The sequence below is a fragment of the Megascapheus bottae genome, chromosome 16 (assembly GCF_031878675.1).
Source record: "Megascapheus bottae isolate mThoBot1 chromosome 16, mThoBot2.hap1, whole genome shotgun sequence".
NCBI classification, from domain to species: domain Eukaryota; kingdom Metazoa; phylum Chordata; class Mammalia; order Rodentia; family Geomyidae; genus Megascapheus; species Megascapheus bottae.
The window spans coordinates 51399387-51424293 of record NC_143524.1 but is presented as its reverse complement, the minus strand read 5'-3'; the positions used below and the strand labels follow the sequence as shown (position 1 = coordinate 51424293).

Genomic DNA, 24907 nt, shown 5'->3' with positions numbered 1-24907 from the left:
TCTTTTTTTTTTTTTTTTCTTGCTCAAAAAAAAATTCAGACCTTGGGCGGGGGTGTTTGGCCTAGTGGTAGAGTGCTTGCCTAGCATACATGAAGGTCCGGGTTCAATTCCTGAATACTACATACATAGAAAAAAGCCAGAAATGGTGCCGTGGCTCAAGTGGTGGAGCTCTAGCCTTGGGGAAAGCCCAAGCATAGTGCTTAGGCTTTGAGTTCAAGGCCCAGGACTAGCAAAAAATAATAATAATAATAATTCAAACCTTGAATCTAGCTAGAATATAGTGTATAAAGTTCCAATAGAATTTCTTCCCGGAAAGAGCTAGGTTTTATCAGTCAGGTGTAGATAACTCATGTCTATAATTCCAGCTACTCAGAAGGTTGAGATCCAGAGGATGATGGTTCATGGTCAGCTCAGACAGAAAAGTTTGCTAGACCCCATCTCCAAAAAATAGCTTTAGTTATTAGTTGTAGCAAAAGCCAAACTAATTGTAGTGTCCATTTCCCCACCAAAAAGAGAGTGAAAAAATAATGATTTATATTTTGAACCTCAGATCCTCCACATCCTTGTCTGTAAAATGGATAGTCCTGATCTAATGGACTAATAAAACTATGAAGACTACATATGGAAAACATTTAACTCCATTCCTGGCACACTGTGTGTTTAAATTATGATCCAGATACCCAGAAATCTGAGAAAATAGGAGTGTGTTCTGGCAAGGGGAGCTTCTACGTGGCCGAGAGTGTCGCTTGCGACTCACCAGTGTGTGACTTAGGCTGTGTCACTTCATTGGCTCAGTTTCCTCATCTGGGTAATGAATGATAGGAACTCCATCTTGAAGATGCTGGGAGGTCAAGATGAAATCATGTGTGAAATCATTTTTGTCATCCACAAATGACTATATAACAAAGTCCTGGAGTTTATAGCCTGCTGAATGAAGAGCAACTCCAGCACAGGTGGGTATTTGACATCCATGGCCACGCAGAATAATTAACTTGAAATAACATGAGATTAGCAGCTGCTGTAAAGCAAGCCAGCTTGCAGCAGTTGATTATAGTAATGGTTAGTAATTGCCGCCTAGTAATTAAGCAATAATGAGCTTCCTGGGACAGAACCTTGTTAGAGTAAAAGATGGATCAAAAGCTTTCAAGTCAATGCAAACTCATTGAACAGAGCAGTGGGCTAAACAGAGATGAGTGCATTGTGGGCATGTGCCTAAGGATGGTGGGGCAGTCAGTGGGCATGAGTGCACATCCCCCACAGACACAGGATAGGGAGGTCGCTTGAGGAAGATCCTTGCTGTCCTGGGATTATTTGAAGGATAACCTGGTCTGCTGGTCTGTAAAGCCTGCTTGCCAACTTGACCTTGGCCTCTGTAATCTGGCCCAGAGTCTAAAGAACCATGTTTCCCTTCCCCCAGCCTCTGCCAGTAAAACTGTCTTGAAACTTTACTGTGGAACTTGCTAGCCCTCTCTTTGCCTTTTTTTTTTTTGATACCTTATTTGTGATGTCTGATGTCTTTGTCCCATCTTCCACAGCTTTAAGAGGGTGTATTTTCCTTCCTCACCCAAACTTTCCCTAGGTAAGGAAAATATATGAGGGTCAATGAACTTTGAATTTCACATAGACATCAAATCATTTTTAAAGTATCAGCATGCCCATATGCTATTTGGGTCACATATACCCTAAAATATTATTCATACTGGTGACCTGGATATAACTCAGAAACAGAACACTTGCCGAGCATGTATGAGGATACACAAAAAATATTCATCTGTCTTATGTAATATTTGAAACAACAGAATTTTTTTGTTATCTGAAACTGAGCCATTGGATTCAATGGAGTATCTTGGTTCCATCCCTCTTCCTCTTTTTTTTTTTTTTTCCCTTCCATATTTGACCATCTTGCCTGGTCAGTCCTGACTTCACAGGCTATAAAACAGCATGGAGCACACGAATGTTATATGAAACTCTAGCAGTGAGGGAGGAAAGATTTTATATTTCTAGAACTGGGTTATAATAGTATTTCTCAAAGCTATCCTTCCCACATGCTCTTCTCTGTTGAGTATTTAGCTCTCTGGAGTGAATATTACTAGTCTATAGTAGCTAGCTCTATTTGAGGAACATGAGCTCTGATTTAAAGTTTTGGTAAAATACCAATCTAGGAAACAAAACAAATGAAAACAACTATATAATGCTATGTTGTTATTGTTTTAAAATTTATACATATAAAATATACATAGACATAAGGATATATGAATGAAATGACTAGAAGGATGTTTGCCAGAATGTAAACTGTAATTATACCCAGGAAGAGGTATAGGCAGGGAAAATGACTAGAGATGATGTTTTATTTTCCTTTTGTCTGTACTGTCTGCACTTGGTACATATAACTTGTCAAATGATTTGAAATTTTTCATTTGATTATTATGTTTTTAAAAGGCACACTTTGGCACGTATTATTTTATTTACCTCTTAAGCAACTCAATATAGAGGATCCAATATGACTCAATGTTATTATTATTATTTGTTGTTGTTGGTGGTGGTGGTCATGAGGCTTAACTCTGGGCCTGGGTGTTGTCCCTGAGCTCTTCAGCTCATGGCTACCACCTTACTTCTTTTTTTTTTTTTTGCCAGTTCTGGGCTTGAGCTCAGGGCCTGAGCACTGTCCTTGGACTTTCTCCAGGCTAGAGCTCTACCACTTGAGCCTCAGCACCACTTCTGGCTTTTTTCTATGTATGTGGTACCGAGGAATCGAACCTGGGTCTTCATGCATGCTAGGCAAGCACTTTAACCACTAGGCCAAACTCCAGGCCCCACCACCTTACTTCTTGAGCCACAGCCACCTCCCATTTTCTAGTGGTTAATTGGAGATAAGATCTCAGCCTCCTGAGTAGCTAGGATTACAGGGTGAGTAAGAGTATATCTGGGGTATTAGGAGGATGAAAGAAATGGAGGAGAAGGTGGGGGAGAAGACGGTACTTAAGTATAGAGTGGCAGCTTTTGTCCTCATGAATAACAGAATGGAACAGTGCTTGGTCCATGCCATAGCTGTCAACATGGTTGCTCCACACACAAGGGGCAACTGGGAAAGGCGAGGAAGAGATTCCATTTCTGAATAGGTTTATATTTCCTGGGATACTGTCTCGCCACACAGCAATTGGTACTATCTGGGCTCTTACACTGTGGATAGAAGGGCTTCCTCAAAATGTAGTTTGTGGAGAATCTAGTGAGCTTCTCTGTCATAATGTGTTTTGTATTAGAAACAGAATAGAAACCACAGCAGATAACCTAGAATTTACAGTCCCAGCCTTAGCCACTGAAAGCCTACAGTTTTAAAGAGATCAGACATATTTCCTTCCTAGTAAGCTCTCTGGGGGTCAGGAGTTTGACCTAGTGGTAGAGTGCTTGCCTAGCATGCACGAAGACTCGGGTTTGATTCCTTGGTACCACATACATAGAAAAAAGCTGGAAGTGGTGCTGAGGCTCAAGCGGTAGAGCTCTAGCCTTGAGAAATCTCAAGGACAGTGCTCAGGCCCTGAGCTCAAGCCCAGGACTGGCAAAAAAAAAAAAAAAAAAAGAAGTAAGCTCTCAGGCTGGGCACAGTGGCTCATGCCTGTAATCCTAGCTACTCAGGAGGCTGAGATCTGAGGATCAAGGTTCGAAGCCAGCCAGGGCACAAAAGGACCTGGGTCTCTTATCTCTAGTTAACCTCTAAGAAATGGGAAGTGGGGCTTGGCTCAAGGGTTGGGCTGTAGCCTTGAGCTGAAGAGCTTGGGGACAGCACCCAGGCCCAGTTTAAGCCCCATGACCCACCCCCCCAAAAAAATTTAACATTCAACTTTCAAGTGAATTTTTTATAGAAAGAGGAAGTGTCATTTCTTCTGTGGTTTGCTGCAGGTGGTAACCATGAGAAACAATGCTCACTATGACAGACAGACTTTTCCTTTCTTTGGGAAAGGTGCCTAAGTTGAGTATTGATAGCCTTCTCCTAGGAGCCCTGAATCTCAGGCTTTTCTGTAAATTCACCTTTCAAGCTCTTTCTTTGATACCTTGACAGCTGGTAAAGATGTTGAAACAAATGTGTGTGAACTAACCTAAGCCCAGGGGAAAGATGCAGCTCAGTCCTGCAGTTGCTCTTTCAAACTGGCTCATGAGAGGAGTCGACCTGATCCCCTTGGCTCCAAATCCTTCCTCTTTCCTACAGTCAGCCGTGAATTCGCTTTTAACATTGGACAGGACGTTCTGACATGCTGTGTCCCTGAGATTTACTAGGGGTCTGCCTTGATTCTTACTTCAATTATGATAGTAGGGTAGAGGACTCTGAGTTTGAAAGTAGAGGGAAGAGAAGAAGGAAATTGACTTTATTGCCCTCTTATCCATCATTTATCACATATTACTTGCACTCTCCCCCATCACTGCCGCGTAGTAATAGCTCAGGGACATGTGTGCATGAGTCAGGTACTTGGGTTTGAAGTTCAGCTCCACTAGTTATGGGCAGTGGGACCTTCTCAGGGCCCTTCTCATTTGTCAAGTCAGGAATGCTAACGGTATCCACTCCTCTACTCCGTATAGTTCTGGTGAGATTGAATGGTTTACTAATATCCAGTGAGCTAATGATGATGGGGAAGGCTGGGATCAGAGTTCAGCGGGCACTTCATTTTCCTCCTGCTGCTGTCATGACGGCGAGTGTAGAGAAATGAAGAGAGGTGTAGACAGATATAAATAGCTCTAGTAATGCATGTGAACATTGCCGAAGGAGAGGAGGAGAAGGAGGAGATTGTGGGAACACATACCAAGAAGGACTCAGCTCTCTTCTCAGGTCAGAGAAGCGTTCTAGAGAGTGTGCTGCTTTAGCTGAGTCCAGAAGGAGAAGTGAAAGTTAGAGGGGTTACTAGGGGGTGGTGAGGGGAAAGCAGGCCTATAGACTGGACGGGAATATTGCATGTGAAAAGTCTGATGAGCCAGATGCAGTGGCTCATACCTGTAATCCTAGCTACACAGGAGGCTGAGATCTAAGGATAGCAGTTAAAAGCCAGCCCAGGCACTAAAAGGTCCTAGAGACTGTTATCTCCAATTAATCACCAGAAAACCGGAAGTGGTGTTGTGACTCAAGGAGTAGGGTGGTAGCTTTGAGCTGAAGAGCTCAGGAGCAGAACCCAGGCCCCACGACTGACACCCCCCCCAAAAAAAAAGAAAAAAAGTCTAATGAGCAGAACTATCTCAAGATGCTGAAATAACTAAAGAAAACCAGTGAGCCTGGTGTGGGCTATGGTGAGGGGGAGGGCTACGAGGCCGGAGTCAGGGTCATGAAGAGCCCAAGTATATGCATAGAGTGAGGTGGCTCACGCCTGTAATCCTAACTACTCAGGAGGCTGAGATCTGAGGATCACAGTTCAAAACCAGCCTGAGCAGGAAAGTCGATGACTCTTATCTCCAATAAACTACTCAGAAAAAGCTGGAAGTGGTAGTGTGGCTCAAGTGTTCAAGCACTAAAGAGTCCAAGTATTGTCCTTGATGTTTTTTCCAGCATCACAATTCTGAGATAAAGTTGAACCTCTGAAAAATTGCTACATGCCCAAATAGACGTAGAATATAGACAGCCAGGATTTAAACTTTTTTGACTCTAAAGTTAGATTTTATGTTTGTTTATTTGGCCAGAACATGAGTTTAAACTGTAGGCCTATGTTCTTGCTTACTCATAGTGGGTGATCTCTCACTTGAGACATGTCTCTAACCCTGCTTTTTGCTGATCAGTTGGAAATAAGATCTCATAGACTTTCTGCTGTGGGTGGTTTTGAACCACAATCCTCCAGATCTTAGCCTCCTGAGTAACTATATCATGTGTGTGAGTAACTGGTGCTTGGCTGTTAGAGTTGAAACCAAGAGGAAGTATATGAAAAGCACCACATGTAGTGCAAGACATATGGCCAACCTGGACCCATATTCCTGCCCAGAGAAATATATCTGATGTTGCTGGTGATCCAACATAGAACCCTGGGAACTTCTGCATGTGCAGGCGTGGCTGCCTGGCTGTCTCCGAGGGCCCCTGGAATCCTTTGCACACAGGACTGACCCAGGCTATATGACAAATTCAGAGCTCTGGGCTCTTTGCTTCTGAACCAATGGCCACTGGTCTCTGGTGGAGTAATCTGAGGACTCTCTTCCAGGACTCGGTGCCTTTGACTTCTCCCTCCAGGGACTAATGCATCTCTTCTGTTGAAGACTCAAAGAACTCACCTGTTGGCTACCATAGTTATTGAACTTTTTTGTAGTTGTTTTGCTATTTAACTTAACTTTGCTCCTGTTGGTCTTAGGAGCAGGTCCTGTCTCTAGGTGACAGAGAGAGGAGAGGAGGAAAAGGAGGGAGAGAAGAGAACAGGCTTATATTGGGCCTACAAAGACTTGCACCTTGAAGCAAGGTGGGGAGGGGTTGTTCTAAGCAGAGGACACAACATATACCAAACCCTCTGGGAACAAGAAGCAGCCCTTCGGGACTCCCTGTGGCATCTGCAGGATTGGGCATCACCTGGTAGGAGTGGGCTGGGTGAGGAAGGACATGCCCACTGGTGTGGTCCCCAAACCCTGAGACTGACAGGAGATGGGAAGGACCCTTCAGGGCACTTCTTCCCAGAGACAGCCCAGCCCAGATGTCACCCTTCAAGCTCAGGGCTGTCTCCTTTGTCCCTGTACCCCCATCTGGGAAGATGGAACCTACCCAGGGCTTATCACTTGAGGTCCTGTGACCTGGTGGCTTTGAGGAACAAAGACTACTGGGTGAAAGGGTGCCTATGTCATTTATTTTCTATGACATGAAATATCTAGAGGACTGGAGTCCATTATGACTAAATGCATGTGGACCTTCCTTGCTGGCAGGGTTTATTAAGTTGCTCTTCAAATAGGTCTGGCCTGTCGCTCAGGACATAGGCCGAGGTACACGAGCTCTGCGGCAGGCCTGACCTGGCTTCTCTCACTGTGGCCTGTGTTTGCTTTGCAGCTGTGTAAATGAGTATGGAAGATTATGACTTCCTGTTCAAAATCGTTTTAATTGGCAACGCTGGTGTGGGGAAGACGTGCCTAGTCCGACGATTCACTCAGGTAAGGGAACTTGGCGCCCAAGGTTGTGTGTTCAGCCCGCTTTAGAGGAGTCTGATGGATGTGTGACCGGGTTTGTTTCAAATAGAATCTTGCGCTTTTGTCAGGGGCTGGCCTCAGATTGCAATCCTCTTCTGCCTTTCACATAGCTGGGGTTGGGGGTATATATTACCATGGCTGGCTTGATTTTGGGGATGAGATCTTGCTAACTTTATGCTGGGCGACTCTAGAATTGTGACCCTCCTGTTTCTATGCCCTGAGGAAACGGGGTTATAATCATGAGGCACTGCACCCAGTCCACTGGAGGTGGTGGTATTTAAACTCAGGGCTTTGTGCTTGTTAGGCAGTGTTGTATCACTAAGCCATGCCTCCAGTCTGACACTGCCCCGCCCCCTTTGGTGCTGATCATTTTTGAGATGGAGGTCTCTCTCTCTCTCTCTCTCTTTCTCTCTCTCTCTCTCTCTCTCTCTCTCTCTCTCTCTCTCTCTCTCTCTCTCTTTCTTTCTCTCTCTCTCTCTCTCACCAGAGTCACACTGGATCATGATCCTGTTTATGCATTTCTCTGTCCAGCCTTTTCTCTTGATCTGGGATCTTCTGTATTTTATTGCTCAGTCTGGTTTGGGATTTCAGTCCTGATCTCAACTTCTTATGTAGCCCGCACAAACACCACCTAGCTATTGTTTGAGACGGTCTTTTGCAAACATTTTGCACAAGCTTGCCTGGAAATGTGATCCTCTGATCCTCACCTGTTGAATAGTTAAGATTACAAATAGGAGCCACTGTGCCTGGTAACTGTGGGTTTCTGCATCCTTTGAAAGCTACACGGTTTGTGGCCTTGGGTTTGTCTAAACTGCCTAAGGGAATCCTAGCTCACGTGGTAAAACACCTTCCTGGTATGCCCAACATCCTGAGTCAAAATTCTGATGCCCTGGCTGGAGATCATATCCTAGTGGTAGAGTGCTTGCCTAACATGCATGAAGCCCTGGGTTTGATTCCTTGGTACCATATACACAGACAAAGCCAGAAGTGGTGCAGTGGCTCAAGTGGCAGGGCAAAAAGTGTCCAAAGACAGTCCCTTAGTTAAAGCTCTAGGACTAGCAGAAGGAAAAAAAGCTCCAATGCCCAACTACTTAAAAATATATGTATATGTATGTGTACATGTGTGTGTATGGATGGATTGATATGTTTAAGAAATTGATTAGTAGTTCATAAAGATACAAAAGGAGGAACAAATGAATTTGTACCTTAAGCTAAACCTCAATAGTCATAAACAAATCACTACAAATAAAGCCTCAAACTCCATGCCTTTGCCCTTTCCCATCCTCCCAGCAAATGGAGAGAGTTGTTTTAGTATAGAACCAAATATGCTGATCTTCTAAGTCTTCTAAATAGAAATGAAAGACTGTAAAGGAAGACATGCACTGAAGCCAGTGTCTTCTGTGGCTTGAAGCCTTATGATAAGGCCTAGGTACATGTACGCCATGGGCCCAGGTGTTTTTAATTTACTCCGAAGTCATTCCAAGGCTGTGTATCCCCTGGAAAGATGAATAGTGCCCTTCTCCGGATCATCATGCATACAGATTGCATCTTCATAACAAACTTGTTGGGAAAGTTGAGACTGCCTCTTCTGCCATTTCCTCTTCCTCTTGTGTTTTTGTCTTTCTGGTGCTGGGCTTGAACTTGGGATATTCACTCTTGGTAGGCAGGTACTCTACCACGTGAGCCATGCCTCTCGTCCTGTTTGCTCTGGTTATTTTTGAGATAGGTTTTTGCTTGCTAGCTGGCTAGACTCACCTGGACTGCCATCTTCCTATTTATGCTTCCCAACATGGCCTGGATGAAAGGAGTGTGATACCAAGCCCAGATTTTTTTGTGGAGCTGGGTCTTCTCACAAGCTGTTCTGTTTTGTTTTTTTGTTTTTTTCCAGGCTGGTCTTGCACTATAATCCTCACATTCTTAGCCTCCCAAGGAGCTGGAATCCTAAGTGTAAGGCACTGTACCCAGTTGAGACAGGTTTTTCTCACCCTGTGGCTCATCTACCTGTGTTGATAATTGTGTGGCCTGCAAACGGTGTTATCAATAACCAAATGGTCCTTGGCAGAAACAAAATTTCCTGGATGGGTAGGACTGCCAGGTGTGATTGCAAGAGCACTGGCTCAGGAGTAGAGTCGCAGTCACGGTCCTGCCCGTAGCTGCCCTTTGAGCCAGGGTACACTCCCTGCCTCCCCCCATCCTCCCCACGGTGCAAGAGGAGCCTGGCGAGTTCCAGAGCCTGACAGTTGTGTGGGTTTGAGGAAAACTGAAGAGGCAGATTAGGTAAGACAAGCAGCTTTAGGACCCAGAGTCACTGGAAATATGAGAGGTTTTCCCATGGTAAGTGAATGCACAAAGAGGCTGTGCTTTATATGAAGTCTGGTGAAATCAAGAATATAAAAAGCTATCAGATATCAAACTGGCTTTCCATCCATGTAACATCATGAATTGTTTGTTTTTGTCAGAAGGACAAGTCTCAGAACTGTGGGAGAAATAAGGAGATTGGAGATTATTCGTTTGCTCTGGTTATTTTTGAGGTAGGGTTTTGCTCTTTGCCTGGACTGGCATGGGCTGCTATCCTCCTATTTATGATTCCAAACATAGCTGGGCTGACAGGTGTGAGATACCAAGCCCAGATATTCAGGGGCTAAATGACTTCAGTTCCCTGGGCTGAGAATTTCTTAGCCTGATAATTTCTTCTACTTTTTTTTTTTGCCAGTTGTGGGGTTTGAACTCCGGACCTGAGTACTCTCCTTGGACTTTTCTCAAGGCTAGTGCTGTACCCCTGAGTCACAGCACCACTTCCAGCTTTTTTCTATTTATGTGGTACCGAGGAATGGAACCCCGGTCTTCGTGAATGCTAGGCAAGCACTCTACCACTAAGCCAAACTTCCAGCCTCTTAGCCTGATAATTTCTATCTCTCCCAGGTTTGAACCTTGAACACCGATCTCTGTAAAAATCCAAACCCTGTCATTTAAGATAAAAATATTTTCTTTTTTCTCAATGTAATTTTCTTTCCAAGGAGCATATTTTACTAATCTTTTTCCTTTGCTGTCTACCTTTTATCCTTCTAGCCTCTCAGTTTCTTATCCCCAAATTCATATTTTCTAGACAGCATTATATTTGTTTTTATTCACCTGTAAGCAGTTAAAATGGGTAGGATTCAACTGTTGTTGAGGCATAAACGGCCTGGGGAGCAAAATAGTGGGAGGTGAAGGAAGAAAACGTTGGGAAGGATTTGTTTTAGTTTTTGGCATTTGGTAGACTACAAAACAGCTGGAGCTATAAACTTGAAATTTGGCAGCCTTGTGTTGGAGCCAAGTCAAAACAGAAGAAAATTGACTCAATATTTGTGAGGAAAGCTATGAATATTTATGTTTATGTTTTTTTTTTCAGGCATGCAATGGGAACATTTTCTTTTGGGTTCAGGCTCAGCCCTTTAAGGTCAAACTTTAATTCAGGAACTCTGTTGGGGATTGGACTTAATTGAAGATGCCCCGGTCTTGGCTACCAGAGCTAATCAGCTTCATTTTAGTTGAGTTTCTGAAACGTAAGAGAAAAGGGAAGGGAGCCAGGTGCTGCTGGCTCATGCCTGTTATCCCAGCTACTCAGGAGGCTGAGAGCTAAGGATTATGGTTTAAAACCAGCCTAGGCACTAAAGTCCAAGAGACTCTTATCTCCAATTAACCACCAGAAAACTGGAAGTGGCACTGTGGCTCAAGTGGTAGAGTGCTAGCCCGGAGTTCAAGCCCCATGACGAAAGAAAGAAAGAAAGAAAGAAAGAAAGAAAGAAAGAAAGAAAGAAAGAAAGAAAGAAAGAAAGAAAGAAAGAAAGGAAGGAAGGAAGGAAGGAAGGAAGGAAGGAAGGAAGGAAGGAAGGAAAGGAAGGAAGGAAGGAAGGAAGGAAGGAAGGAAGGAAGGAAGGAAGGAAGGAAGGAAGGAAGGAAGAAAGGAAGGAAGGGAGAGAGAGAGAGAAAGAGAGAGGGAAAGAGAGAGAGAGACTAGAGTCCTTCCTTGGTAGAACTCCTTGCTATCGTCAACTTCTTCTGAAGCCTAAAGGAAATGTTACGCATTAAATATATGATTTTACTAATATTCTGTCTGTTTGGAAATGACTTTCCAGCTTACAAAAAGCTCCTCCCCCTCCCCCTCCTTCCTATCCTCCCTCTCCTTTCCTCCCTCCTTCCGCCTCTACCTCCTTCAAATGCTCATTTAAACTTTACACTTGTTGGAATGGGAAGCCTCTAGAGAATGGTTTTCCCAGGTCACTAGAGATCCCGAACCTTCTGCTTTCTGGTTCGTTGAGGTTTCTCCTCTATTGTCTCTCCTGGGAGGACAGTTTTCTTTGACACTGTGATCATGCTATACCTGGCTGTGGCTGTGGAAGACAGCCTGGCCCCAGGGCAGAAGACAGTTCCAGTCTTCATTGTCTTCCGCTCCTTCTGCTCAGTCCTCATTTGCTCTTTCATATTGGCCGTTCACTCTTGTGGCTGACACATTCGGGATGCATAACCAAATTTAAGCTTCCTGTAGAGTACCTATCCGATTGCCTCACCCCAGCCATCCTGACCTCATTCCTGGGGCCCTCTGCTCCTCAGTCTCATTTTATTCTTTAGTCTGATTTTATTCTTTCTTTGAAATAGGCACCTTCTGCTCCCTCATGACCCGTCCCTAATCCTCTTGCTGTCTTCATCCTCATTTCTGTTTGTGTCTACCAATAATCCCCCCGCTCCCCACTTTGCTCACTCTCTCTTCTCCTTAAAACATCCACCTGGGGTTTCACAGTGCTTCCGTGACATCCACCGGGGTTGTCTTTCTGCCAGCTAACTCAGCCAAGGGAAGGGCCTGCCGTGGATAGTGGGTGGGAGAAGTTTCATGTAGTGGAAAGATGTGCCTAACTTATTTGCCATTATTTCTTCTTTAGGGTCTTTTCCCCCCAGGTCAAGGAGCCACAATTGGAGTTGATTTTATGATTAAGACAGTGGAGATCAATGGTGAAAAAGTAAAGGTAAGAACTGAAGTGTCTTCTAAGGCTTTCTTGGGCCTCATGAGAACTGAGATGAAATAGTGCTATCACATCTGCAACACATTTGTGAATTGTTCTTATAAAAATCCACCTGGACCTGGGGGTCTGTGGCTCACACCTATAATCCAAGCAGGAGAGTTTATGAGATTTTTGTCTTAAATTAACCACCAAAAAATTGGAAGTAGAACTTTGGCTCAGGTGATAGCATGCCAGCCTTAAGGGGAAAAAAGCTTAGGGATAGAGCCCAGGCCCTGAATTCAAACCCTGGTATTATCACACACGAAGGAAGGAAGGAAGGAAGGAAGGAAGGAAGGAAGGAAGGAAGGAAGGAAGGAAGGAAGGGAGGGAGGGAGGGAGGGAGGGAGCGAGGGAGCGAGGGAGGGAAGGAAAGAGGGAAAGAGGGAAAGAGGGGAAAAAAGGAAGACCCTAATGTCTATCACTAAGTCCAGCTTTATCCACTGAGTTTTAAATTATAAGTTAATGAATAGTAAGCAAAGCTCTAAAATTAGTCTAACATTTTAATCAAAATTACAGGGCTGGAAGACCCAGGTTCGATTCCTTGGTACCACATACATAGGAATGGTGCTGAGGTTCAAGTGGTAGAGCTCTAGCCTTGAGAAAGTCCAAGGACAGTGCTCAGGCCCTGAATCCAAGCCCAGGACTGACAAAAAAAAAATTACCATGGACAGATTACTGTGTTTTCTCCTGTGTGTGTGTGTGTGTGTGTGTGTGTGTGTGTGTGTGTGTGTGTGTGTGTGTGTACTCTGGCTTGAACGTGAGGCTTTGTGCTCTTGTTCCATTTCTGGCATTCTACCATGTGAGTCTATACCTCTACTTCTGGCTTTTTGTTAATTAAAGATGAATTGTCTCCAGGATTTGTCTGCTAGGCTGGCATAGAATTTCAGTGCTGAGATCTCAGCCTCCTGAGTAGCTTATAGATATGAGCCACTTGCACCAGGCTGTAATTTCTCCTTAGCCAGATTTATGTTGCTCGGATAGGAGTTATGAAAATAGGTACAAATATTTGTTCCTTTGACCATGTGTTCCTTCATTCTGTATTGTAGTTGATGCTTTGTGCCACGCCCAGTGGTAGGCAAAGCATTGCAGGAACTCACTGTTCCCTGGCTTTAATGCCATTTTCCCCCCTGGGAAACTTTTTGCACCTTTTATACTAATCTTTTAAGGCTAATGACTCGTTCTTCCCATTGGGAATTCCACAATTCTGTGTCATTTAATCCTCAGTCCAATGTGTCCATCACCCATTGTGTTAGGCACTGGGGTGATGATGTCAAAATATAACACAAGTTGCTCACAGATGTAGACTAGGATACTGGAGAAGTTGTTGACACTGCTGCCAGCAGTGTATTGCCAGTAATACATTGTAGCAATGAGGAGGCTATAGTGATTAAGTAGAGGTGCAATCCAACAGTGGATAAACATGGTGATAACCCCATGTTGCAGCAAAGAGGCTAGAAAACTCATGGCTGTTGTACTGATAATTTACATGGACAGACATGAAACTTAACATTAGGAGACTCGCTGTTCTTTTTTTTTTTTTTAATTTTTTGTAGTTTTAGATAGGATCTCGCTATGTAACATGGGTGAGTCTCAAACTTGGGATTCTTCTGCCTCTACCTCCTGAATGCTGAGATTACAGGAATGTGCTACCATGCTGACCTTTTTGATAGAACATCTCATGTGCTAGGGTTACTTACCTGTGGATTTGAGTTTCACAGTCTGTTTATAGACCATGAGATCTTTTAGACCAAGGATCATGTTTTACATCTTAGGTCCTCCCTGTATATAGTGTCCTATAAATGCTAAGAAGAGTCAAATTGATTATAGAGAAAAGGGAAGCCAAGCAGAGTAAAAAAAGGCAGTAAAATATAAACATCCTTAATAAGCAACTGTCAGACGAAAACCAGGCAGCTTCCTCAGGCAAAGTAGCATCTATTTTGTCAAGGCTGCACAATGACTATTCTAGAAAGTATTTAATGCTCAAAGCAGTTGTGAAACGTGCTAGTCATGAGAACACAAAGTATTCTCATGACAGACAGGATCTCAAACAAATCCCTTGCATTTAAAGGCCCCATGGGCTTTCAAACAATAGCTTGCTACTGTAAGGCAATACCTGCAGAAGAGAATGCTGCTCCTAGGTTTGTGGGAGAGAAGAGTTTAAAGTTCCAGCAAAAACTGGGACTCTGTATGTTTGTGTTTTACACATTTACCCTTCAAGGTATGTCATCAAAGAGAGGCTGTGACTTCAAATCCAAAGAGTCAGTGTGCCACTAATTTGTGTGTCAGGGGCCACAAATTAGAGTGTAACACCAGTACCATCCTCTTTAGAGTCACATGTCCATTTAAATTAGTCCTCACTGGCCGAGGTGGAAGGGAAGTAGGGAGCCAGCTGGGGCTAGGAGACCTGGATTCTGGTTGCTAGCTTTGTGAGTAACTGATTAGGAGACAGTTTCTCCTCAGGCTTCAGTGAGACTGTCAGTTAATATTTGAGCATCTTCTCTTTGCCAAGAACTGTATTTGGTGAGTAAAACAGACCCTGCTTCCCCCATCTTGAGAAGGTGCATTAATTCACATACATTGATACCCTTTCATATGCGTTGGTACCCATTTCCATCCAACCCCACACCCCCCACCCGTCTTGGTTTTCCCCCCTTCCCTATCAAATTTCAAATATCCAAATACAAATAAATTCAATATATCAGATAACAAAGTCCAAGGAACTCTTTTTGAGAAGGAAATGACAGAAGCCCAAAGAGGCCCAGTGACTCACCCAAGGTCACAGAGAGAAGGGCAGTGTTTTTATGTCTGCAGTGGCCATGTTCCTGTGTTCATGAACATGGAAGTGTCTTCTTAGGGTCTTTCAGATTGCTCAGTAGGAAGAGTGGTAAGGTTGAGTTTCTTCCTCTTACTGTAACATCAAGGACCACCATATGACAGCCTGTTCTGGGCAGAGCCTGGGACACAGATCCTGCTTAAATGGTCTAGGAGACACTGAGCATGGTCATTTCTATCTTTGTACTGTGGAGTGTCCCCGGATGAGAAATGGGTGAAACAGGATCCAACTCATAGGGTTATTATGAGGATTGAGTTACTGCATAGAAAGTACTTATTATGTTAAATATAATCTCCTGGGTTTGTTTGCTTGGTGTTGTTCCTGGGGCTTGAACTCAGCACCTGGGTGCTGTCTCTTGCTTGTCCACTCAGGCTGATACAGGGTACCACTTGAGTCACACTTCCACTTCTGGGTTTTTGGTGGTAAGTTGGACATAAGAGTCTTGGACTTTTCTGCCTGAGCAGAACCATGATTATTAGATCTCAGCCTCTTGAATCGCAAGGATTACAGGTGTGATCCACCAGCATGCAACATAAGCTTCTTAAAATACAACTTGAAACACAATCAATACACAAGAGATCGTATTTTGTTTTAAGAATGAAGAAGGAATTCTTTTTTTTTTGCCAGTAGTGAGGCTTGAACTCAGGACCTGAGCACTTCCTTGGACTTTTCTCAAGACCAGAGCTCTACCACTTGAGCCAGAGCACTACTTCCAGTTTTTTCTATGTATGTGGTACCAAGGAATCGAACCCAGGTCTTCTTGCATGCTGGGCAAGCACACTACCACTAGGCCAAACTACTGGCCCCAAAGAAGGAATTCTTAAATAACCAAAAGAATAAAAAAAAGCTTTTTAAAATCTGAATAACATTTAGAGATTCCCTCCTTGAACAATTGTTTGTTAAACTTGTCATTTAAAATATGATGTAAACATAAGCCAAAAAAAAAATCTGAATAACAACGAAACACATCATAGATGGCTTCAGGGCAGAGAATAACATAGAATTATTTGGTTATAGGTCTTCCCTTCCTTTTCTTTCTCCCTCTTCCTCTCTCTTCCTTCCTTCCTTCCTTCCTTCCTTCCTTCCTTCCTTCCTTCCTTCCTTCTTTCTTTCTTTCTTTCTTTCTTTCTATCTTTCTTTCTTTCTTTCTTTCTTTCTTTCTTTCTTTCTTTCTTTCTTTCTTTCTGTTATAGGCCTGGGTGTTGTCTCTGATCTCTTTAGCTCAAGACTACTGCTCTACCACTTGAGCCACAGTGCCATTTCTTGTTTTCTGATGGTCAGTTGGGTATAAGAGTCTCACTAACTTTCATGCCTGTGTTAGCTTTGAACCATGATCCTCAAATTGTACCTCCTCAGTAGCTAGGATTACAGGTGTGAGCCACCAGCACCCAGCTAGGTATTCTCATTTCTAAACTAAAGCAAAGGCATGCTCTTGACATTTCCTGTTTCTTCATGCTGACCCTTCTCTTATGCCTTTACAGCTACAGATCTGGGACACTGCAGGGCAGGAGAGATTTCGCTCCATTACCCAGAGTTACTATCGCAGCGCCAATGCCTTGATCCTTACCTATGACATTACCTGTGAGGAATCCTTCCGCTGCCTACCCGAGTGGCTGCGAGAGATAGAACAGTATGCCAGCAACAAGGTCATCACTGTGTTAGTGGGTAAGTAGGGAATGGGAGCAGGGGATTTGATTTGTGGATGTCAGAAAATTTATAATCACATAACACTTTTGCTTTGGTACCTTATAAGTCATGTAGTCAGCATTCAGTTCTTCTGCAACTGAAGAGTAAATGAAGAAGGCTCTGGCTCATGGTGACTGTTTAGAAAAATAAAGCTGATGACATGACATTATGGATTGATTTTTCTATTAATGTTGGCTTGGAGAGAAGTTGGCTATTTGTGAAAGTTATGTGGGTGGCTATACAATTTTTAAAGATTGAGGCACAAGATGTGGAAACTGCTGGTTGAAAGCAACAGGGAATTCATAATTTAAGCAATTATTCATTCCTTAAAAATTTGACTTTGCTTAATTTTCCTTGCTTTTGTTTCAGAAATATGTGAAGGAAATACTGCCTTCTACTTTATCTCAGTATGTAGGGGGCAGGAACCAAAAAAAAAAACACCCCAAGAAATACATCCATTAAAAATGAATTACAAGGGGCCGGAGTTTGGCCTCGTGGTTAAAGTGCTTGCCTAGCGTGCATGAAGACCTGGGTTCGATTCCTCGGTACCACATGTAGAAAAAAGCCAGAAGTGGTGCTGAGGCTCAAGTGGTAGAGCTCTAGCCTTGAGAAAGTCCAAGGACAGTGCTCAGGCCCTGAGCTCAAGCCCAGGACTGGCAAAAAAAAAAAAAAATGAATTACAAGTCAAGGCTGGCAGATCACACCTTTAATCCTAGCTACTCTGTAGGCTCAGATCTCAGGATCACCATTGGAAGCCAGCCTGGGCTGTAGAATGCTAGACTTGAGCAGTAAAGCTCAGAGACAGAGCCCAGGACCTGAGTTCAAGCCCTACGACTAACCAAAAAAATAAGTTAGCAAAAAAATGGAATAATGGCTGGAATGTAGCTCAGTGGCAATGTGCTTGCCTAGCAATTACACTATCCTAAGTTTCAATGGAATTAGGCTCCATTCCTTGTACCAAAAATGAAAAGACAAAAGAAAATACAGTATACAAAAAAATCCCAAAATGACTATGAAAAGGAATTATAGTCAAGTGGACCAAAGAAGTTAGAACTCCTCCAGTCAGATAGAAAAATAGTAATAATGGCTAACTTGTTAAATTATTTCCTTCAAGGATGATGATTAGTCTAGTAAGACTTAAGTTTTAAAAGTACACATGGAGAACCTCATAAATGTGGTGAAGTTACAAATTAAAGCTCACAGTAAGTGAAACATTTCATTTTGAACATTATAACTGGTATAAATGTGTCAAAATTTATACAAAAAATTTTACATGTCACAATTCCTAATTTACACTTGAGAGATAGGCTCAGAGTAAAAGTCTTTGAGTTCACATACCTGTAAGATCAGTGCTCTGTAGTTGTCTACCTTTAATGTGCTGCTGTGGGGGAAAAAAATCTAGACTTTTCTCCTTATGCTATTGGCTAAATACCTGCCTTGTTATGAGCTAGTGCCCCAGCCTGGACCTGGAACCAGGCCCAGGGCTAGTAACCTTGAGCTGAAGAGCTCAGGGACAGTGCCCAGGCTGAGTTCAAGCTCCATGATCCAAAGAAAGAAAGAAAAGAAAGAAAGGAAGGAAGGAAGGAAGGAAGGAAGGAAGGAAGGAAGGAAGGAAGGAAGGAAGGAAGGAAGGAAGGAAGGAAAGAAGGAAGGAAGGAAGGAAAGAAGGAAAAAGAAAAAGAAAAAGGAAAGGAAGGCCCAGGCTCAGGCTGTGGCCTGGGCATAAAGTAAAATCATAAAATCTTACCTTGAAAATAATGAGCAAAAAAGGCCGAAGCTGTACCTTTTTTTTTTTGTCAGTTGTGGGGTTTGAACTTTGGATCTGGGCATTGTCCCTGACCTCTTCAGATCAAAGCTACTGCCCTACCCCTTGAGCCACAACCCCACTTCTGCTTTTCTAGTGGTTAATTGGCGATTAGGGTCTCATGAACTTCGGTGCCTGGTCTGGCTTTGAACCACAGTCCTCAGGTCTCAGCCTCCTGAGTAGTTAGGATTACAAGTGGAAGCCATTGCACCTGGCTGGTCATTACTTTTAGGCCTTTTTTTTTTCTTCTTCTTTTTTTGGGGGCAGTCATGGGACTTGAACTCTGGGCCTGGGCACTGTCCCTGAGCTCTTCAGCTCAAGGCTACCGCCCTACCCCTTGAGCCACAGCGCCACTTCCTTTTAGACCTTTCATTGCTTTTAGTGTTCAGTGCTGACATGTATTCTTGCACATGTCCCTTCCCCCCCTCTCCCCCTTTCTCTCTTCTCTCTCTTTCCCCCATCTCTTTCTCCCTCCCTCCTCTCTGTCTTTCTCTCACCCCACACACACATGCACACACCATATTAGCCCATACCAAGTGTTCTCACTCACAAGACATAGAAGCCATACTTGGCCCCAGGTTCGCTGAGAAGGGTACAGGACAGCAGAATAGCCCATGGCAGATCGGCCTGTGACATCCTCCTTCAGTAATTCCCATAGCAGTCATGGAACTTTCCAGGCCACTCCATTACCTTGGTCAGGTGAGGAGTGACTTCTGTCTCACTGTAGGCCAGTGCAGGAATACCCCTGCCTAGAACCTAAATGCCCCCTAGGAACAACTCCACAAGCCCGCCTTTGAGAATCTCCAAGTGAAGAATCGGCACCAACAGGGAAGGCCAGACACATTCCATTAGGTATTTTATAATTCATACCCAGCATTTCCAGGCCAGAGTAATTTATCATAACATAGTTGACATAATCACTTTAGTCATGTTTCCTGGAGAATACGGGTCAAAAACATTTTCAAGATACAATATATCATGATTATTCAGATATTTGCATTTATAATTGGGCTCTGTGGAAATTCCATTTAACTACATTAACCTTAAATCTATATTATTTATGCAAAAATAAAATCTCAGCTCCTAGGGATACCAGTCGGATTACTCATTTGCTTTGTCCCTTAATGCACATATGGCAACTTCAGAATAACGATAAAAGCACTGCCCTGAACAAGACGATTACAGCCACAATTAAACACTGTTTCTTTCAGTCTTTTTTGTCCTTAGCTGCATGGTTAGCCAGGTACTGGTGGCTCATATCTGTAATCCTTCTTACGCAGGATGCTGAGATCTGAGGAGTCCACTTCAGAACTAGCCCTGACAAGAAATCTTGTCCAATCTTATGTCCAGTTAACCATCAAAAAGCCAGAATTGGAGCTGTAGCTCAAGTGGTCGAGTGCTGCTATGGAGCAAAAAAGCTGAGGATAGTACCCAGGCCCTGAGTTCAAGCCCCAGGAATGGTATAGACAAAACAAAACAAAATGATAAAAAAAATTTTTTGGTATGGTATCCTTAATATGTGGCTATTAGATTCAAACAGTACAAGAGCGAGGACTAAATATTTGCATACCCAATGCTATGGACATGGTATTGGAAATATAAACATAACTATATAGACATAAAAACCTATGATTCTATAGACATAATGTTTTATTTCATAAATTAATATGTATTTATGATATACAAACCCTTAGCCTAATTTTGATTATGTTCTAAAAACTAAGTGCCAGTGATTGTATATAGAGATTCCCTTCTTGAACACTTGTTTGTTAAACACGTCATTTGAAATATGATGTAAAAATCAGTGTTAATAAATTCTTTAATAAAAAAAAATTAAAAAATTTTTGTTTGTTTTTGCTGGTACTGGAGTTGAATTTGGTGTCTGGTACTTGCTAGACAAGCACTCTTGTTTGAGTCACAGCTCCATCTGTTTTGCTTTTGTACTAGTTATTTATTTGATCTTTCTTTTTTGTTTTTATTGCCAGTAATAGGGCCTTATGCTCTGGCTCAGGTTTTTGCTCATGGCTGATGCTCTACCATTTGAGCCATACCTCCATTTTCAACTTTTTGCTATTTAAGTAGCATGACTTTGTCCATGCTGGTTTTAAACCTCAGTTTTTAGACCTCAATTTCTTGAGTAGCTAGGGTTAGAGGCATGACCTATTGGCACCCAGATTTGCTGGTTATTTTTGTGATAGAACTCTCACTTCCTGCCTGGTTATAGGAGAGCTATCCTACTTTTCACTTCTTACAATCTGAAATGATAGGCATGCATCATCATACCCAACTTCTTCTTTTGAGATGATGTCTTCCCTGAAGACATAATCCCCCTAATCTCAGCTAACATGTAGCTGGAATGACAGGCATTTGGCACCAAATATATATACCCAAATATTGATTAAGAAAGGATCTTATGAAATTTTCTGCCTGGACAGACCCTGTACTGTGATTCTTTCCTGACCATAGCCCCCTAAGAAGCTAGATTACTGGCACCTGGAGAATTATCACATCTTCCACTCACCTGAAATACTTGTGTGTGGTTGTACTGCTATATGATAGACATGTTCATTTAATTTTATTTTCAAATTTTAGGGATTTTTTTTCAAATTTAATTTTGTAATAAATTCAAATTATAAGTTTTTGAAGCCAAAACTATTAAAGTATATTCAGAGAAGTATGCTTTCTGCTGTTATCCACTCAACATTTTCTTTCATAGATAACTACTATATTTAATTTTTTTTTGGCTTTTTTGCTTAACAAAAATTATTCATATTTACAGCCTTTTTTATTTTGCCAGATATGAGGCTTGAACTCAGTGCCTGGGCACTGTTCCTGAGCCTCTCTGTGCTCAGGGCTAGTGCTCTACCACTAGAGCCACAGCACCACCTCTGGCTTTTTCTGTTTATGTGGTGCTGAGGAATTAAACCCAGGGCTTCAGGCATGCTAGGCAAGCACTGTCCCACTAAGCCACATTCCAAGCCCCCAGACTAGTTTTGTGTGTGTGTGTGTGTGTGTCAGTCATGGGGCTTAAACTTGGGGCCTAGGCGCTGTCCTTAAGCTTTTGTGCTCAAGGCTGGTGCTCTACTATTTTAAGCCACAGCTCCACTTGTGGGGTCTTTTTGGTGGTTAATTGGAAATAAGAGTGTCACAGAGACTCTTTCCTACCTACACTAGCTTTGACCCTGGATCCTCAGCCTCCTGAATTATTAGGATTACAGCAGGCATGAGTCACCAGTGCCCAGTTCAGATTTTTTAAAAAAAATAATAGTCCCCACATGGAAACGAGTCAAAGGCCAATAAGATAAACAGGTAAATAAATTGTAATATATCTATGTATTTTCAAATAAAGTTATTATCCATCAAAAGTTCATGTAACCACTAAATTTAAATTAATATTTTAGTTTTTTCTTAAAAATAAATAAAATATAGAATATATATATCTTTTTCATGTAATTATCGCTATCTTAGATAGATAGAGGGAATAGTTATTAATTATACAAACTTCTGCTTTGCTTTCTCCTATTTCTGAATTCAAGCCCCAGTACAGGGCTTGAATTCGGGACCTAATGCTCTTCCCCAGCAAGTGCTCTACCACCTGAGCCATGCCTCCAGCTCATCATTTTACTGGTTAAGTGGAGATAGAGTATTGCAATTTTTCTGCCCATGCTGGCTTCAAACTGCAATCTTCTAGGTCCAGTTCTTTCATTCTGTAATTCTGTGCTGAATCCTAGTTTTCTTATTTTATGGTAGTATATAGAAATTCTTAGGTGTTTTTTTTTTTTTTTTTTTTGCCAGTCCTGGGCTTGGGCTCAGGGCCTGAGCACTGTCCTTGGACTTTCTCAAGGCTAGAGCTCTACCACTTGAGCCTCAGCACCACTTTCAGCTTTTTTCTATGTATGTGGTACCAAGGAATCGAACCCGGGTATTCGTGCATGCTAGGCAAGCACTCTACCACTAGGCCAAATTCCCGGCCCCAGGTGTTTTCTTTTTAACAAGGACAGATACTATATTATGCACATGCACCATTGTTTACCCAACCAGTGCCTAGCTGATGGGTATCTGGGTTGTTTCTAGTTCATTGCTGTTAGAAATAGCATTGGAATGATAAAATAAACATTTCTGTAATCACAGTCCTATTTGCTTTGTTTTACTAACCCATCTGTCTGGTGTGACTTCAGATCTTCAATGAATTTTGATTCTTCTGCTCCTGTGTTAAGTCATATGGTGATTCTTTGCCTTGATTTTTCCCACTGTTACAGGCAACAAGATTGACCTGGCTGACAGGAGAGAGGTCTCCCAGCAGAGAGCTGAGGAATTCTCGGAAGCTCAGGACATGTATTATCTGGAGACTTCGGCCAAGGAGTCAGATAATGTAGAGAAACTCTTCCTTGACTTAGCATGCCGGCTCATCAGTGAAGCCAGACAGAACACACTGGTGAACAATGTATCCTCTCCCTTACCTGGAGAAGGAAAAAGCATCAGCTATTTGACTTGTTGTAACTTCAACTGAAGGCTGAAAGGCAAGGAGAAGCAAAAGGAAATCAGCAGCCGCCCTTGCTGGGCCATGAGTTTCTAGGGAGCTCGGGTGATGGCTGAGGCTCCCGCCCTCGGACCTTCTGAATCCTGTGGGCTTACAGAGCATGCAGGCCAAGGGCCGTGTCCATAGGCCAGCATTAGCAGAACCTATCTTTCATCTTTTCGCAGACTGGAGTTGGAGCAAGGAGAAAATTTGCACCAAGTGCTCCAGGATCTGCAGAGCATGTTGCTTTTGTTTTGCAAAAAGCAAGTAAAAGCGCATTCCTGAACAAAGTCCAGGGGGAAACATACTGTAGGATTCCCTCCTGCCATGCCAGTGGGTACATGTGGGGGGCTGCTCTTTAGGGCTTCAGTGGTCATCTGCTGATGGCCCTGGTTGTCTTGTCCACCAGAGACACCCCAACTGGAAAGGCCAAGTACTGTCACTGTGGTGGGCATTAATGATGCCCCCCTCCCCCACCACAGAGAGTTTGAAAAGTGTTATTTCTTTTGTCCATAGGCACTTTCAAAAACTTTGGGATGTAAACATGAAATGAAATCTTTACCCATGACCAACAGTACTTCTTGTTTTAATAATATATACAAGCTCCAGGACTCCTTTTGGTGCTAATGATTCTGCTTTTATCACAGACCAAACGTGTTTAGTACTTCAATGTCCTTAAATGTATTCCAGAGAAATAAAAAAAAAAAAAGAAAGAAAATGGGGGAAATCTATGAATCAGCACTCTTTTTTTCCAAGTCTCATTACCACCTAGGCTAGATTTATTGGAAAAGAGAATCCTTTTTTTTTTCCCCCTTTCACATTCCCCTTTAAATCTATTCATGCCATTTTCTTCTATTATTTCGGTTTTCCTGCCCTTTAGGCAAACAAAGATTGGAAAAAAAATAAGAATGGTTAATGCTATTCTAATACCAACTATTAGTTGTAAGACTTTTAAAAGAGTATGGACAAAACTGAACAGATATGACCAAAATACTGTGGATTAATGGACTGCAAAGCAGGGTTCCAGGCAGACTGCAGTCCTTCATAACAGGTCACATTCTTTACTTCCTGGTACTAGCCTTGGACAGACCAAGGCTTATAATTTTGTAGATATCTTAGTATGGTTAGGTGAGAATAACAACAGATAAAGTCTCACAAACCAGTTTTGTATCTTCAATAACCTTAGAAAAAATCCTGTCTGTGGTAGTAGGATGAGCTCAGAACAATATTGCTCTCAGATCCATGACAAGACATTCTTGTTTCATTCTCTTCTGTTTCCTGATTTCCTCTTTTGGTCTTCCTCTCCTCTCTTGTCTCTCTGTCTCTTTCATCCTAATATGCATGTGTTAGTGCAAACCCCCAATTCAAACGGAGGGATCTATGCCTTTTCTTAGCCAGTTTTAAAACAGGACTCCAATGGGAAGGTGTTGAATATGGGTTCCTATTTCTCCAGTGCCCTACTCTCATCCCTTCCCATTTGTTCACGGATATGCATGCAAATTGGGGAAACAAACCTGTGCACTGGCAGCAGTGGCAGCTGTCTGGGCAGCTTGCTGGCTAGCATGCCTGAGGATGCAAATGGAATAAGGATATGACATGTCATTCCACTGTTCCTGTAGAGGCCCTGATATGTTGATGATGTTTGAAAGCCACTTAATTGGAAAGGATTGAATCATGCCAGGCCTGATATTGATGAAACATTTGTGGCACTTCTCTATCAGGTTCCACAATAATCTTTTGCACATGAGATGACATGTACACACACTGCAAAGGGACTCTTAATGGTTGGCACCATTGTGTTTTTTTGATTCTATAGGAAGGAGACTTGGACCCCAGAAATTTGAATCGCCCTTTTTTGAAAATGTCTCTATAGGAAGGAAAAATTTGATGAAAAC

General features: G+C 42.7%; 1 protein-coding gene across 2 annotated transcripts in view; it reads left to right on the top strand.

Annotated features, from left to right (window-relative positions):
* The window catches only part of Rab30 (RAB30, member RAS oncogene family), an 83362-nt gene extending 59138 nt beyond the window's left edge, over positions 1-24224 (top strand). For both annotated transcript variants that reach the window (XM_090348510.1, XM_090348511.1), the window contains exons 2-5: positions 6995-7095; positions 12051-12134; positions 16485-16668; positions 22753-24224. In XM_090348510.1, coding sequence (XP_090204636.1) covers positions 7003-7095; positions 12051-12134; positions 16485-16668; positions 22753-23003 — 612 coding nt within the window. In that variant the 5' untranslated portion in view covers positions 6995-7002 and the 3' untranslated portion in view covers positions 23004-24224. The remainder of the gene's footprint in view (positions 1-6994; positions 7096-12050; positions 12135-16484; positions 16669-22752) is intronic.
* The last annotated feature ends 683 nt before the right edge of the window (positions 24225-24907 follow it).